We start from the raw sequence: 15699 nt of genomic DNA on the forward strand, positions 1-15699 counted from the left end.
AACAGGGTCCAATAAGACTGTTTGTGATCAATTGTTCTGAGCCATTGTTAATCAGTTGTTTATGGGTATTGGTGATCGATTATTATGGGCACTGTTTCCCCCCACTTCAGTTCATTCCCCAGCTTCATTCTAAATATGAAAGTCACACTGCACAGAATAGTCTCACAGCTCCCTTGACTTGATACTAGTTAAATTGGGAGTTATTTCTTGGTTTGTTTCTACAGTACAGGACATCTTTCTTCCTTGTTTGCTTGCACTAAGGGAAAACACTAGAGAATAGGTGTATCAGAACTTACTGGACATGAGAAGCATAGAATCATGGGATGCCTCCAGCAATTCCTGGTAAATGTTGAAATTGAGATAAGTAAAATTTCCCATGTAATACCAAAAACTGGGAGATTTGTATGCATTAAAATATAAAAACTGGGTGAACTTTGACCTTATAGATTCTGTGAATTATTGGGTCCTGTAAAGTGATAAAGGTGACACTACAATGTGAAGTGTGTTATAACCATGAAATAAGTGGAGAACTTATTAGCCTAGAAGCTAGTCTAGAGTCTACAATCTTCCTCAGACTATTCGACAGTGTGACATTGGAGAGGTTAGCTGAACTTTCATTCTTGTGAAAGCTTTCATCCTTCTTGCACCGCTGTGAGGATTATAACAGAACTTTATTGTTTCTCAGTAACCAGAGTAGTAGAAAAGGCAAGAGAAAGCAATGTGTCCTTCTCAAGTTCCACCTTGATAATCCCCTCCCACCTAAGAAAGTCAGGCTGGGGTTGGGAGAGGAAAACCACCATCCTTTTATTGTAATTTATTAAGAAAATAAAGTTTCTAAAATTATTAAACTGTGTGGGCATGCATGTATTTGATTTTCTGCTCTACCCTTAAGAAATAAACTCTAGAGCCATGACCCAAATGTTAAGAAATGACAATAATTTAAAATGCTACCTTAGACAGATGTCTGCAAAGAATAAACTTGTGCTTTAAGTGATGACAGATACAGCAAAAGTCTCTTACATAATGACAGGGAGTCACATTTCTACATGCAAATTTAACGACTATAAATTTTCCCACCTGTAATTTGTTTTGTGACACGGAGTAAAGGTCTGTGTTCCAAAGATTTAAAGTATCACAGCAGAATCAGTTCAAGTCCTCTTACTGATCTCACTCTTTATTGACTTTCTATTTTATACATACTGGGAATACTAACTGTGTCTTGATTATCTCTCCTAGCAGTGAATATGTGAATCAGATTTCCTTTGGACAAGCAGAATATGTGGCATACTTACAGAGGGCTGAAGGTAATGATAGTGAGACATTTTAGTATGTGATGTAAGAGATTTTATTGCCCCTGGGGAAGAGAGCTGAACACCCAGAAGTGCAGACATCCTGAGACCTCAGGACAGACTGCCATTTCTGCACACTTCTGCCCACATTCCTTTTGACTCTGGACACAGGAACAGAGGAACAGTCAGCCTCTGGTACCTGCGGTTCTAGTCTGCGTGCCGGACTGAATGGAACCGGCCAAACAGCTCCCTGTACCCAAATCCCACGTGGGAGATTTCAGAAGGGTTCTGATTGCTCCTAGGTCGTTGCACCCAGAAGGCCCAGTTGGCACTAGGCGATTCCCTCTTGGGTCTGAATGTGGCCAGCGAGTAGTCTCTTCTGATTTCTCAAGAGTGTCCTCACTTCTGAGGGTCTGGCACCTATAGCTGAAAGACAGTCACCAGGAGCACCTACACACCTGTGATCAGAGCACCTTGTCTCAGAAAAGGCTGAAAGAAAACAGTTCTACAGGAGTGCTGACACAGAGGCCTAAAGGAGGGTCAAGTCACTCTCAGAAACAGCAAGACAAGCAAACACCAGAGACCACCCAATGGCTAGAGGCAAGCGCAGGAACCTAAACAACAGACACCAAGACCACTTGGCATCATCAGAGCCCAGTTCTTCTACCAAAGAAAATACTGAATATCCAAACACAACAGAAAAGCAAGATTTAGATTTAAAACCACTTTTTATGATAATGATGGAGGACTTGAAGAAAGACCTAAATAACCCCCGTAAAGAAATGCAGAACAACACAAGTAAACAAGTAGAAGCCCTTAAAGAGGAAACACAAAAATCCCTGAAAGAATTGCAGGAAAACACAACCAAACAGATGAAGGAATTGAACAAAACCATCCAGGATTTAAAAATGGAAATAGAAGCAACAAAGAAAGCAAAAAGGGAGACAACCCTGGAGATAGAAAACCAAAGGAAGAGCAAGGAGTCATAGATACAAGCATCACCAACAGAATACAGAATACAAGAGATAGAAGAGACACTATAATGTGAAGATACCATGGAAAACATCGACACAACTATCAAAGATAATGTGAAACACAAAAAGCTCCTTTCCCAAAACATCCAGGAAATCCAGGTCACAATGAGAAGATCAAACCAAAGGATAATAAGTATCGAAGAGAGTGAAGACTCTCAACTTAAAGGGCCAGTAAATATATTCAACAAAATTATAGAAGAAAACTTCCCTAACCTAAAGAAAGTTATGGCCTACAGAACTCCAAATAGATTGGACCAGAAGAGAAATTCCTCCTGTCACATAATAGTTGAAACACCAAATGCACAAAACAAAAAAGGATAGTAAAAGCAGTAAGGGAAAAGGGTCAAATGATATATAAAGGCAGACCTATAAGAATTACACCAGACTTCTCACCAGAGGTAATGAAAGTCAGAAGATCCTGATGTCATACAGACCCTAAGAGAACACAAATGCCAGCCCAGGATACTAGATCCAGCAAAACTTTCAATTAACATAGATGGAGAAACCAAGATATTCCTTGACAAAACCGAATTTATACAATATCTTTCTACAAATCCAGCCCTACAAAGGATAATAGATTGAAAACTCCAACATGAGGTGCCTTAGTAAAAAAAAAAGACAGGGTGACATTAGTGTCCAAACAATGCAACAGTCTGTGGATATGAATGTGAGCCAAAGGCAAAAGCATATTCCTGTGTGGAGACTGTATAAAAAGTATGTATGTCAGACAAGCAAGTTACCTACTTACAAGATTTTCAACGGTAGATGAAGCCCACTCATAGATCATTAGCTGACCTTGTTCCTCACCACATCTTAGTCCTCATCTCTTTCAGAGCTTCTGTAATCAAATCACCCATTGAAGTATGTTTGTCTTTTATTCTAACTTATTTCTCAATAACTTTCAATCACTGGTATAATCACTAATTGTGTTGTAATGTTGCATATATTTTCTTAAGTTGTATTTATTTTTCATATTACTATTGACACTTGGGGGGCTAGCGAGATAACAAATCAGTTAAGGTGCTCTTCTAAAGCTTTGATGGATCTAATACCTTCTTTAATCCTTAAAGAGCACACACACACACACACACACACACACACACACACACAGAGAGAGAGAGAGAGAGAGAGAGAGAGAGAAGAGAGGGAGAGAGAGAGAGAATAAAAATGTATTAAATGGAGTTTCTTATACTACAATATATTTCTATATTGCTCATCCATAGGTAGAATGTCACCCTTATCTGAACCGGAGCAAGCTGCTGGATTTCTGCAAGTCATGAGACATTGTTCTTGTTGCCTATGCAGTCCTGGGGTCTCAGCGTCCTATAAATTGGTAATAAGCACAAAAATATTATTTAAAATTGTAACTTAATTATAACATTTTCCCTTTCCTTTCACCAAACTCTTCAATATGCTCTTCCCTTCTTTCCTTCAAATTCATGGCCCCCTTTTCACTAATTATGATTTATTTAGAGCTGATCACTTGACACTGGACAACAAAATAGTGTGCTTTTCCCTGGGGAAGGCCACCTCTACTATTCCCAGTTTTCCTTATATAGGTCTTTATGTAGGTTTGAGGACTCAGGGATTTTCTTCATCCAGTTTGATATAGGCATTGAACTCCATTTAGTTCATAGTTGGCAGTCCTATTGATGAAACTTTATGGATGTAGTTTTGGTGTTACTAGGTTAAACAGTTTTATGAGTTCCCTGATTCTCTGACTCATGCAATCCTCTGCCCCTTCTTCTGCAATGTTCCTTGTGCTTTGTGCTCTGGAGTATTTTGCAGATGGATCACAGGGACCGGGCTCCACAATTCTTAATTGGTTGTAGTTTTCTATAGTGGTCTCCACCTGTGGCAAAGAAAATTTTCTTTGATGAGGAGGGAAGATAACACTTATGTGTGGGTACAAAGAAAGATGTTTAGATTCTTAATAGAGGTTTTGCTATTTTAGTAAAGTAATAGTTGTAAATTCTCTAATATCCATGACTTTATTAGCAATAACTAATTTGCTAGGTTTCATGTACAGGACAAGATTTCCTTATCGTTTGATGGGTCTTAAGTCTAATTATGGAATTACTGGTTATTGCCAAGGCATTTGTATTAGTTCAGGATTTACTGCTGTGAACAGACACCATGGCCAAGGCAAATCTTATAAAGGACAACATTTAATTGGGGATGGCTTACAGGTTCAGAGCCTCAGTCCATGATCATCAAGTCAGGAACAAGGCAGCATCCAGGCAGGCATGGTGCAGGAGGAGCTGAAAGGAACCTTCATATGAAGGCTGCTAGCAGAACACTGTCTTCCAGGCAGCCAGGATGAGGGTCTTAAAGCCCACACTCACAGTGACACACCTACACCAACAGGGCCACAACTTCTTTTTTTTTTACGCTCCAGAGATTTATTTCTCTTCTCTCTCTCTCTCTCTCTCTCTCTCTCTCTCTCTCTCTCTCTCTCTCTCTCTCTCAACTTGAGTATTTCTTACATACATTTCGAGTGTTATTCCCTGGCAAACATCCCCCAATCCCTCTCCCTCCCCTTCTTTATGGTTGTTTCCCCTCCCCACCCTCCCCCCATTGCCGCCCTCCCCACAACAATCACATTCACTGGGGGTTCAGTCTTAGCAGGTCCAAGGGCTTCCCCTTACACTGGTGATCTTACTAGGATATTCGTTGCTACCTATGAGGTCAGAGGCCAGGGTCAGTCCATGTATAGCCTTTAGGTAGTGGCTTAGTCCCTGGAAGCTCTGGTTGGTTGGCATTGTTGTTCATAAGGGGTCTCGAGCCCCTTCAAGCTCTTCCAGTTCTTTCTCTGTTTCCTTCAACGGGGGTCCTATTCTCAGTTCAGTGCTTTGCTGCTGGCATTCGCCTCTGTGTTTGCTGTATTCTGGCTGTGTCTCTCAGAAGAGATCTACATCCGGCTCCTGTCGGTCTGCACTTCTTTGCTTCATCCATCTTGTCTAATTGGGTGGCTGTATATGTATGGGCCATATGTGGGGCAGGCTCTGAATGGGTGTTCCTTCTGTCTCTTTTTTAATCTTTGCTTCTCTATTCCCTGCCAAGAGTATTCTTGTTCCCCTTTTAAAGAAGGCGTGAAACATTCACATTTTGATCATCCGTCTTAAGTTTCATGTGTTCTATGCATCTAGGGTAATTCAAGCATTTGGGCTAATAGCCACTTATCAATGAGTGCATACCATGTGTGTTTTTCTGTGATTGGGTTACCTAACTCAGGATTATATTTTCCAGTTCCAACCATTTGCCTATGAATTTCATAAAGTCATTGTTTTTGATAGCTGAGTAATATTCCATTGTGTAGGTGAAACACATTTTCTGTATCCATTCCTCTGTTGAAGGGCATCTGGGTTCTTTCCAGCTTCTGGCTATTATAAATAAGGCTGCTATGAACATAATGGCATCTTTGTTATATCTTGAGGCATCTTTTGGGTATATGCCCAAAAGAGGTATAGCTGCATCCTCAGGTAGTTCAATGTCCAGTTTTCTGAGGAACCTCCAGACTGATTTCCAGAATGGTTTTACCAGTCTGCAATCCCACCAACAGTGGAGGAGTGTTCCTCTTTCTCCACATCCTCCCCAGCATTTGTTGTCACCTGAGTTTTTGATCTTAGCCATTCTCACTGGTGTGAGGTGAAATCTCAGGGTTGTTTTGATGTGCATTTCCCTTATGACTAAAGATGTTGAACATTTCTTTAGGTGTTTCTCAGCCATTCGGCATTCCTCAGCTGTGAATTCTTTGTTTAGTTTTGAACCCCATTTTTAATAGGGTTATTTGACTCCCTGCGGTTTAACTTCTTGAGTTCTTTGTATATTTTGGATATAAGGCCTCTAACTGTTGTAGGATTGGTAACGATCTTTTCCCAATCTGTTGGTTGCTGTTTTGTCCTAACCACAGTGTCCTTTGCCTTACAGAAGCTTTGCAGTTTTATGAGATCCCATTTGTCGATTCTTGATCTTAGAGCATAAGCCATTGGTGTTTTGTTTAGGAAATTTTTTCCAGTGCCCATGTGTTCCAGACGCTTCCCTAGTTTTTCTTCTATTAGTTTGAGTGTATCTGGTTTGATGTGGAGGTCCTTGATCCACTTGGACTTAAGCTTTGTACAGGGTGATGAGGATGGATCGATTTGCATTCTTCTACATGTTGACCTCCAGTTAAACCAGCACCATTTGCTGAAAATGCTATCTTTTTTCCATTGAATGGTTTTGGTTCCTTTGTCAAAAATCAGGTGCCCATAGGTGTGTGGGTTCATTTCTGGGTCTTCGATTCTGTTCCATTGGTCTATCTGTCTGTCTCTGTACCATGCAGTCCAATACCATGCAGTTTTTTATCACTATTGCTCTGTAATAATGCTTGAGTTCAGGGATAGTGATTCCCCCTGAAGTCCTTTTATTGTTGAGGATAGTTTTAGCTATCCTGGGTTTTTTGTTATTCCAGATGAATTTGCAAATTGTTCTGTCTAACCCTTTGAAGAATTGGATTGGTATTTTGATGGGAATTGCATTGAATCTGTAGATTGCTTTTGGTAAAATGGCCATTTTTACTATATTAATCCTGCCAATCCATGAGCATGGGAGATCTTTCCATCTTCTGAGGTCTTCTTCAATTTCTTTCTTCAGAGTCTTGAAGTTCTTATTGTACAGATCTTTTCCTTGCTTGGTTAAAGTGACACCGAGGTACTTTATATTGTTTGGATCTATTATGAAGGGTGGCGTTTCCCTAATTTCTTTCTCGGCTTGTTTCTCTTTTGTGTAGAGGAAGGCTAATGATTTATTTGAGTTTATTTTATACCCAGCCACTTTGCTGAAGTTCTTTTTCAGCTTTAGTAGTTCTCTGGTGGAACTTTTGGGATCACTTAAATATACTATCATATCATCTGCAAATAGTGATATTTTGACTTCTTCTTTACCAATCTGTATCCCCTTGATTTCCTTTTGTTGTCTGATTGCTCTGGCTAGAACTTCAAGAACTATATTGAATAAGTAGGGAGAGAGTGGGCAGCCTTGTCTAGTCCCTGATTTTAGTGGGATTGCTTCAAGTCTCTTTCCATTTAGTTTAATGTTAGCAACTGGTATGCTGTATATGGCTTTTACTATGTCTAGTTATGGACCTTGAATTCCTATTCTTTCCAGGACTTTTATCATGAAGGGATGTTGAATTTTGTCAAATGCTTTCTCAGCATCTAATGAAATGATCATGTGGTTTTGTTCTTTCAGTTTGTTTATATAATGGATCACGTTGATGGTTTTCCGTATATTAAACCATCCCTGCATGCCTTTGATGAAGCCTACTTGATCATGGAGGATGATTGTTTTGATATGCTCTTGATTCGGTTTGCCAGAATTTTATTGAGTATTTTTGCGTTGATATTCATAAGGGAAATTGATCTGAAGTTCTCTTTCTTTGGTGGGTCTTTGTGTGGTTTAGGTGTAAGAGTAATTGTGGCTTCATAGAAGGAATTCGGTAGGGCTCCATCTGTTTCAATTTTGTGGAATAGTTTGGATAGTATTGGTATGAGGTCTTCTATGAAGGTCTGATAGAATTCTGCACTAAACCCGTCTGGACCTGGGCTCTTTTTGGTTGGGAGACCTTTAATGATTGCTTCTATTTCCTTAGGAGTTATGGGGTTGTTTAATTGGTTTATCTGTTCCTGATTTAACTTCGGTAACTGGTAACTCTAGGAAGTTGTCCATTTCCTGCAGATTTTCAAGTTTTGTTGAATATAGGCTTTTATAGTAAGATCTGATGATTTTTTGAATTTCCTCTGAATCTGTAGTTATGTCTCCCTTTTCATTTCTGATTTTGTTAATTTGGAAACACTCTCTGTGTTCTCTCATTAGTCTGGCTAAGGGTTTATCTATCTTGTTGATTTTCTCAAAGAACCAACTTTTGGTTCTGTTGATTCTTTCTATGGTCCTTTTTGTTTCTACCTGGCTGATTTCAGCTCTGAGTTTGATTATTTCCTGTCTTCTACTCCTCCTGGGTGTATTTACTTCTTTTTGTTCTAGAGCTTTTAGGTATGCTGTCAAGCTGCTGACATATGCTCTCTCTGTTTCTTTCTGCAGGCACTCAGCGCTATGAGTTTTCCTCTTAGCACAGCTGTCATTGTGTCCCATAAGTTTGGGTATGTTGTACCTTCATTTTCATTAAATTCTAAGAAGTCTTTAATTTCTTTCTTTATTTCTTCCTTGACCAGGTTATCGTTGAGTAGAGCATTATTCAACTTCCACATATATGTGGGCGTTCTTCCCTTATTGTCATTGAAGACCAGCTTTAGGCCGTAGTGGTCTGATAGCATGCCTGGGATTATTTGTATCTTTCTGTACCTGTTGAGGCTCATTTTTTGACCAATTATATGGTCAATTTTGGAGAAAGTACTATAAGGAGCTGAGAAGAATGTATATCCTTTTGCTTTAGGACAGAATATTCTATAAATATCTGTTAAGTCCATTTGGTTCATGACTTCTCTTAGTCTGTCTATATCTCTGTTTAATTTCTGTTTCCATGAACTGTCCATTGATGAGAGTGGGGTGTTGAAATCTCCTACTATTATTGTGTGAGGTGTAATGTGTATTTTGAGCTTTAGTAAGGTTTCTTTTACGTATGTAGGTGCCTTTGTATTTGGGGCATAGATATTTAGGATTGAGAGTTCATCTTGGTGGATTTTTCTTTTGATGAATATGAAGTGTCCTTCCTTATCTTTTTTGATGACTTTTAGTTGAAAATTGATTTTATTTGATATTAGAATGGCTACTCCAGCTTGCTTCTTCTGACCATTTGCTTGGAAAGTTGTTTTCCAGCCTTTCACTCTGAGGTAGTGTCTGTCTTTGTCTCTGAGGTGTGTTTCCTGTAGGCAGCAGAATGCAGGGTCCTCGTTGCGTATCCAGTTTGTTAATCTATGTCTTTTTATTGGGGAGTTGAGGCCATTGATGTTGGGAGATATTAAGGAATAGTGATTATTGCTTCCTCTTATATTCATATTTGGATGTGAGGTTATGTTTGTGTGCTTTTCTTCTCTTTGTTTTGTTGCCAAGACGATTAGTTTCTTGCTTCTTCTAGGGTATAGCTTGCCTCCTTATGTTGGGCTTTACCATTTATTATCCTTTGTAGTGCTGGATTTGTAGAAAGATATTGTGTAAATTTGGTTTTGTCATGGAATATCTTGATTTCTCCATCTATGTTAATTGAGAGTTTTGCAGGATACAATAACCTGGGCTGGCATTTTTGTTCTCTTAGGATCTGTATGACATCTGTCCAGGATCTTCTGGCTTTCATAGTTTCTGGCGAAAAGTCTGGTGTGATTCTGATAGGTCTGCCTTTATATGTTACTTGACCTTTTTCCCTTACTGTTTTTAATATTCTTTCTTTATTTTGTGCGTTTGGTGTTTTGACTATTATGTGACGGGAGGTGTTTCTTTTCTGGTCCAATCTATTTGGAGTTCTGTAGGCTTCTTGTGTGCCTATGGGTATCTCTTTTTTTAGGTTAGGGAAGTTTTCTTCTATGATTTTGTTGAAGATATTTACTGGTCCTTTGAGCTGGGAGTCTTCACTCTCTTCTATACCTATTATCCTTAGGTTTGATCTTCTCATTGTGTCCTGGATTTCCTGTATGTTTTGGACCAGTAGCTTTTTCTGCTTTACATTATCTTTGACTGTTGAGTCGATGATTTCTATGGAATCTTCTGCTCCTGAGATTCTCTCTTCCATCTCTTGTATTCTGTTGGTTATGCTTGTATCTACGGCTCCTTGTCTCTTCCTTCGGTTTTCTATATCCAGGGTTGTTTCCATGTGTTCTTTCTTGATTGCTTCTATTTCCATTTTTAATTCCTTCAACTGTTTGATTGTGTTTTCCTGGAATTCTTTCAGGGATTTTTGTGATTCCTCTCTATAGGCTTCTACTTGTTTATTTATGTTTTCCTGGAATTCTTTCAGGGATTTTTGTGATTCCTCTCTGTAGGCTTCTACTTGTTTATTAATGTTTTCCTGTGTTTCTCTAAGGGAGTTCTTCATGTCTTTCTTGAAGTCCTCCAGCATCATGATCAAATATGATTTTGAAACTAGATCTTGCTTTTCTGGTGTGTTTGGATATTCCGTGTTTGCTTTGGTGGGAGAATTGGGTTCCGATGATGCCATGTGGTCTTGGTTTCTGTTGCTTGGGTTCCTGCGCTTGCCTCTTGCCATCAGATTATCTCTAGTGTTACTTTGTTCTGCTATTTCTGACAGTGGCTAGACTGTCTTATAAGCCTGTGTGTCAGGAGTGCTGTAGACCTGTTTTCCTGTTTTCTTTCAGCCAGTTGTGGGGACAGAGTGTTCTGCATTCGGGCGTGTAGTTTTTCCTATCTACAGGTCTTCAGCTGTTCCTGTGGTTCTGTGTCTTGAGTTCACCAGGCAGGTCACTTGGAGCTGGAAGGTTTGTATTACCTGCGGTCCCAAGGCTCAAGTTTGCTCGTGGGGTGTTGCTTATGAGCTCTCCCTGGCAGCAGCAACCAGGAATATCTGCGATGCCCTTTCCGGGAGCTTCTGTGCACCAGGGTTCCAGATGGCATTTGGTGTTTTCCTCTGGAGTCAGAGATGTGGGCCGAGTGTAGACTCTTCTGATTTCCCAGGCGTGTCTGCCTCTCTGAAGGTTTAGCTCTCCCTCCCACGGGATTTGGGTGCAGAGAACTGTTTATCTGGTCGGTCCCTTCAGGTTTCGGTGGTGTCTCAGATGCAGCGGATTTCCTGCTCCTGTGCCCTTATCCAAGGGAACCCAGAGGCCGTATACAGTTTCCTCTTGGGCCAGGGATGTGGCTAGGGGTGGCCAGTGTTGGTGGTCACTTCCGCTCTGCAGTCTCAGGAGTGCCCACCTGTCTGGGCGGTGAGCTCTCTCTCCCACTGGGTTTGGGAGCAGTGAGCTGGAGGCAGGGAGCACGAGATTGGGACTCCCGCTAAAAACCGGAAGTGTGCAGTCCTAGAGGAATTTTGCCTCTGTGTGTCCCAAGGCCACCAATCAGGTCACTTGCAGCAGAAAAGTTGGTCTTACCTGTGGTTCCAAGGCTCAAGTTTGCTCGTGGGGTGTTGCTTATGAGCTCTCCCCGGTGGCAGCAACCAGGAAGATCTGCGCCACCCTTTCTGGGAGCTTCCGTGCACCAGGGTTCCAGATGGCATTTGGTGTTTTCCTCTGGAGTCAGAGATGTGGGCCGAGTGTAGACTCTTCTGGTTTCCCAGGCGTGTCTGCCTCTCTGAAGGTTTAGCTCTCCCTCCTACAGGATTTGGGTGCAGAGAACTGTTTATCCGGTCAGTTTCTTCAGGTTTCGGTGGTATCTCAGATGCAGCGGATTTCCTGCTCCTGTGCCCTTATCCAAGGGAACCCAGAGGCCGTATACAGTTTCCTCTTGGGCCAGGGATGTGGGCAGGGGTGGGCAGTGTTGGTGGTCACTTCCGCTCTGCAGTCTCAGGAGTGTCCACCTGTCTCAGCGGTGAACTCTCTCTCCCATGGGGTTTGGGAGCAGTCAGGGCCACAATTTCTAATAGTGCCACTCCCTGGGCTAAGCATAAGCAAGCCATAACAGTATGTGTGCCACAACTGGTTATTGAGCCATACTGGTCATTGATATGGTAAATAGGTGTCAGTTAAGCACAACTTTTATTTCTATAATCCTCCCTTTTCAGGACTTCACTCTGAACTGATTCAGAGAAACAACAGAAAGTCTTCTCATAATATTGATTCTTCTGATTCAGGGGAAATTTGTGGCAATCTCTGGTCCAGAGAAATATCTTGATGTGTTTGGAAGTCCCCTGGGAAACCAAACACTCAGCTTCTGGAGTTCAGTATTTCTGCCTTTTCTTCTAGGGTGGACAAGAATGCCCCATTTCTTTTGAATGACCTAGTTCTTTGTGCTATGGCCAAAAAACACAATCAAAGTCCAGCTCAGATTGCCCTTCGCTACCAGGTGCAGCATGGAGAGGTTGCCTGACCCCTACTTATGAACAATAGGAGATAAAAGAGAACATTCAGGTAACATGGAGCTCCCATTCTGCTTACCCTTTGCTTTTAGTTTCACCAGATACCACATATTAATTTTTCTTAATGCCTGTGCCAATAGTGTCATCTAGAAAGTTCTTTCCTGTGCCAGCGAGTTCAAACTAACTTCTCAATTTATCTTATATCTGGTAAAGGGAATCTGGTTTTACATTGAGGTCATTGGTTCACAACGTAGAGAGATTAAAGGACCTTGCAGCATTAAGGCTCAGATAGGATGTCCTTATCAACCCCCTCCCTTCAGGTGTGGAGATCTATGAGGAAGAGGAGGAAGAAAGATCGTAAGAGCCGGAGAGGAGCATGACTTTAAGGAATCTATCTTCCAGACACAAGACTGGTACACGTGTGAACACACAGAGACTGACTGCATATAGAAGACTTGAATAAGTTAAAACAAGACAAAATCCCAGCACTGAGGAGAGGAAATAGACACAAAGTCCTACCCAGAACCAAAAAGCTATCTTCAATCGATACTTGCTGGGAAAGGGGAAATCTATATTCTCCAGTTGAATATCACCTGACTAACCACACTCCAAAGTAGTCCCCATGCCTAGGTAGTGTTGGCCAAAACAAAATGGCATCCATAATGGATGCCATGTTTTGTTGTTGAGTGTGTGTGTGTGTGTGTGTGTGTGTGTGTGTGTGTCTACATGCACACATGTATATATTTTTTCTGATAGTTTTGTATTGTTAATTTTTGTAAAAGTTTGTTTGTCCCTTTTTTTCCCCACTCTGGACTTTTTTTTTTAATTTTTAATTTCGATGAGAGAGAAAGAAAATGAAAGAACATTAATTTGGGTAGGTTGGTAGTGGTGATGTTCCCTAAGGAATTAGAAGACAGAGAAGAATATGATCAAAACACTGCATGAAAACATTTTAAAATATTTTTTAAAAATATAAAAGACCAGACTTTTACACAGTACACTTGCTTTCCACACAGAGTCTGAGATTTTGGCAGAAGTTAGGCACACAGTGCTCACATGCCTAGTTTCAAACAAAAGACACGTGAGACCCTACTGACTTTTCTCTGTGGACATTTAGCATTCTCAAATGGTGACTATGGAGGATAAAGCAGATTGTTTTTTATGTCCTCAGAAAAGAACTGAGTGCTAGTGTCTCACCTGTTCAGTGTTCATATCCATATCTCTTTATTTCTTAGACTTTATAGTGTTCTTTCATTGAAAACCTTTATATCAAAAATTTTAAGCCTTGGTAACAGATACTTACAGTAAATACTTGAATGTATGTCTATGTGGATGTCTTGAAGTTGATCATCAACTAGTGGTCCTTTAGACTGAAGGACTTCTAAGAATGGAAAACTCATGATTAACTCTCCCAAATGTCCCTCTGAACTAGGATTTGGGTCATTTGCCAGTATAGAAAAACTCAAAGAAAGCAAAGATACTGGGAAGGTCATTGCATGTGGCATGAATCACCCAGTTCAGTGGGTAAAAGCACATTTTGATTCCATCCCAAGAGTACAATTGGATCCCAAGAGTAGCTGAGATGTTAATAAGTTAGCTACTTGTATTGACTTCTGACGCAATGATCCTGCTCATGCATTAAATGAAGAATAGATTGGTTGGGCCATTGGCGCAAAGTGGCAGATAATGGGAGAAAAAGTGAAGACACATTCTGTACTTCGAATGTTGGTATACACTGTGTGTTTATGTACCCATGTATAAAACATGATTTCGCCAAGAAAAAAATTATAGTATTAGATCTATAGTTTTTGGTGAGTTTCGGTTTTTGGTGTAAACTTAATTCAAATATATTCATTTATTTTAAATGTAGAGTTTAATAAGGAATCCTAATAACTGTTTATGTGTTAAAATACAACTCATTTAAGTTCTCTCTCATTTTAAAACTGTATTTCCTAGAAGGCAATTTATTTGAAGACTTTCCACTTTAAAATTTGTTAGCAAATGTTATCAGTGAGTCTTCTGTCTTGCAGACACAGAGGCAGTCCCCAAAGTTATCCTAATAGGCATTCTTTGTTTCCAGCTAGGAATTTATTGTCAAAATGCTTTAGTATATTGCTAACCAGTAAGTAAATGAGTAGGGCCCAGCATCATTTTCTACAAGTGCATTAGGGATGTATCCAAGAATAACTGTTAGAAGGAAAGGGGCTGCCATATGAGATCTCCTTTCTCAGTCTTCATTGCATGGGAACTTTTCCCATATGTAGTACTGAAAATTTCACATCATGAATAACTTTGTCCTTCACAGAAGCAAATCAAGGATTACTGCTTACATGTACTGAAAGTTGTCCTGTTTGTGACATGTTAAAGTATGCCTCACAACAATTTATTATATCTAGCTTAAATACTTTAATTTTCTGCTAAAAAAAACAACTAAAACTTAACCAAACCAAATTGTTGATGAATTATGTGACTTGACACTCTCTTCTTTCAGGTTTAGTATTTTACTTTACTTTGAGTTATTGGCAATCAAATTGCTGTTATGTTGTAGAGTCCTTTTAGTCACATATCATCAGTTATAAATATCTCTTGCTTATGTTTAGGTCTTTCTCAGGATTTGAGAGACTTTTTGCTGTTTCTTCATAGAATATATTTTCTATGATCACAACTTGTTATTTGTGTCCCTCAGAGATATAGTAATGGACAATACATATGACCGTGTGTGTGTGTGTGTGTGTGTGTGTGTGTGTGTGTGTGTGTGTGTGTGTGTCTGTGTGTGTCTGTGTCTGTGTCTGTGTCTGTGTGTCTGTGTCTGTGTCTGTGTCTCTGTGTGTGTGTGTCTGTGTGTGTGAGAGACAGAGACAGAGACAGAGAGAGACAGAGGCAGAGAAACAGAGAGACAGAGGGACAGAAAGAGACAGACAAAGATGAATGTAGAAGCAAGATGTCAAGGTGTTTGTCATTTTTAAAGCTCTACCACCTTTCTTTCATCCTTTCTTATTGGCCTGGAATCTCCAAATGAGACCAGGCTGATTGGAAAACCAGTTTTCAGGTGTCCTTCTATATCTGCCTCTAGAGTACTGTGATTATATGTAGATGCTTTCACCTAACTCTTTTTTTGTCACAGTCATTACTCAAAACAGAATAGCACTAACTAATGTGCTTAACTTAATGTGTCTTAACTCTGAGGTGAAGAATGCCAGTAAAGGTATACAAACATATATCTTCTTGTTATTCAATAAGAAACTACAGACACATGCCTCACTGTGGTCAGGTCACAGGGCAGAGCAAAGATCATACTGTGGTCTGCAAGTTTCCTCTGAACTCCAGTTGATTTCACTCTTCCCAAAGACTTTCCATGTTAGCTTGGAAAAGTTGTACTGCTAGGCAGGTATTTGAAACATCTGCCTTAAAAAAT

The 15699-nt window shown here is 40.1% G+C and overlaps 1 protein-coding gene across 5 annotated transcripts in view; it reads left to right on the plus strand.

The window, feature by feature from the left end:
• Positions 1–15699, plus strand: part of Akr1c13 (aldo-keto reductase family 1, member C13) — a 33409-nt gene that overhangs the window by 1070 nt on the left and 16640 nt on the right. For 2 of the 5 annotated variants that reach the window (XM_017600632.3, XM_006254190.5), the window contains exons 2-3: positions 1237–1304; positions 3547–3656. In XM_017600632.3, the coding sequence (XP_017456121.1) occupies positions 3552–3656 (105 nt within the window). In that variant the 5' untranslated portion in view covers positions 1237–1304; positions 3547–3551. Of the gene's footprint in view, positions 1–1236; positions 1305–3546; positions 3657–8404; positions 8464–12171; positions 12337–15699 lie in introns of those variants that run through there. The other 3 variants (XM_006254191.2, XM_039095920.2, XM_008771874.3) reach the window with 3 other exon arrangements.

The sequence above is a fragment of the Rattus norvegicus genome, chromosome 17 (assembly GCF_036323735.1).
Source record: "Rattus norvegicus strain BN/NHsdMcwi chromosome 17, GRCr8, whole genome shotgun sequence".
NCBI classification, from domain to species: domain Eukaryota; kingdom Metazoa; phylum Chordata; class Mammalia; order Rodentia; family Muridae; genus Rattus; species Rattus norvegicus.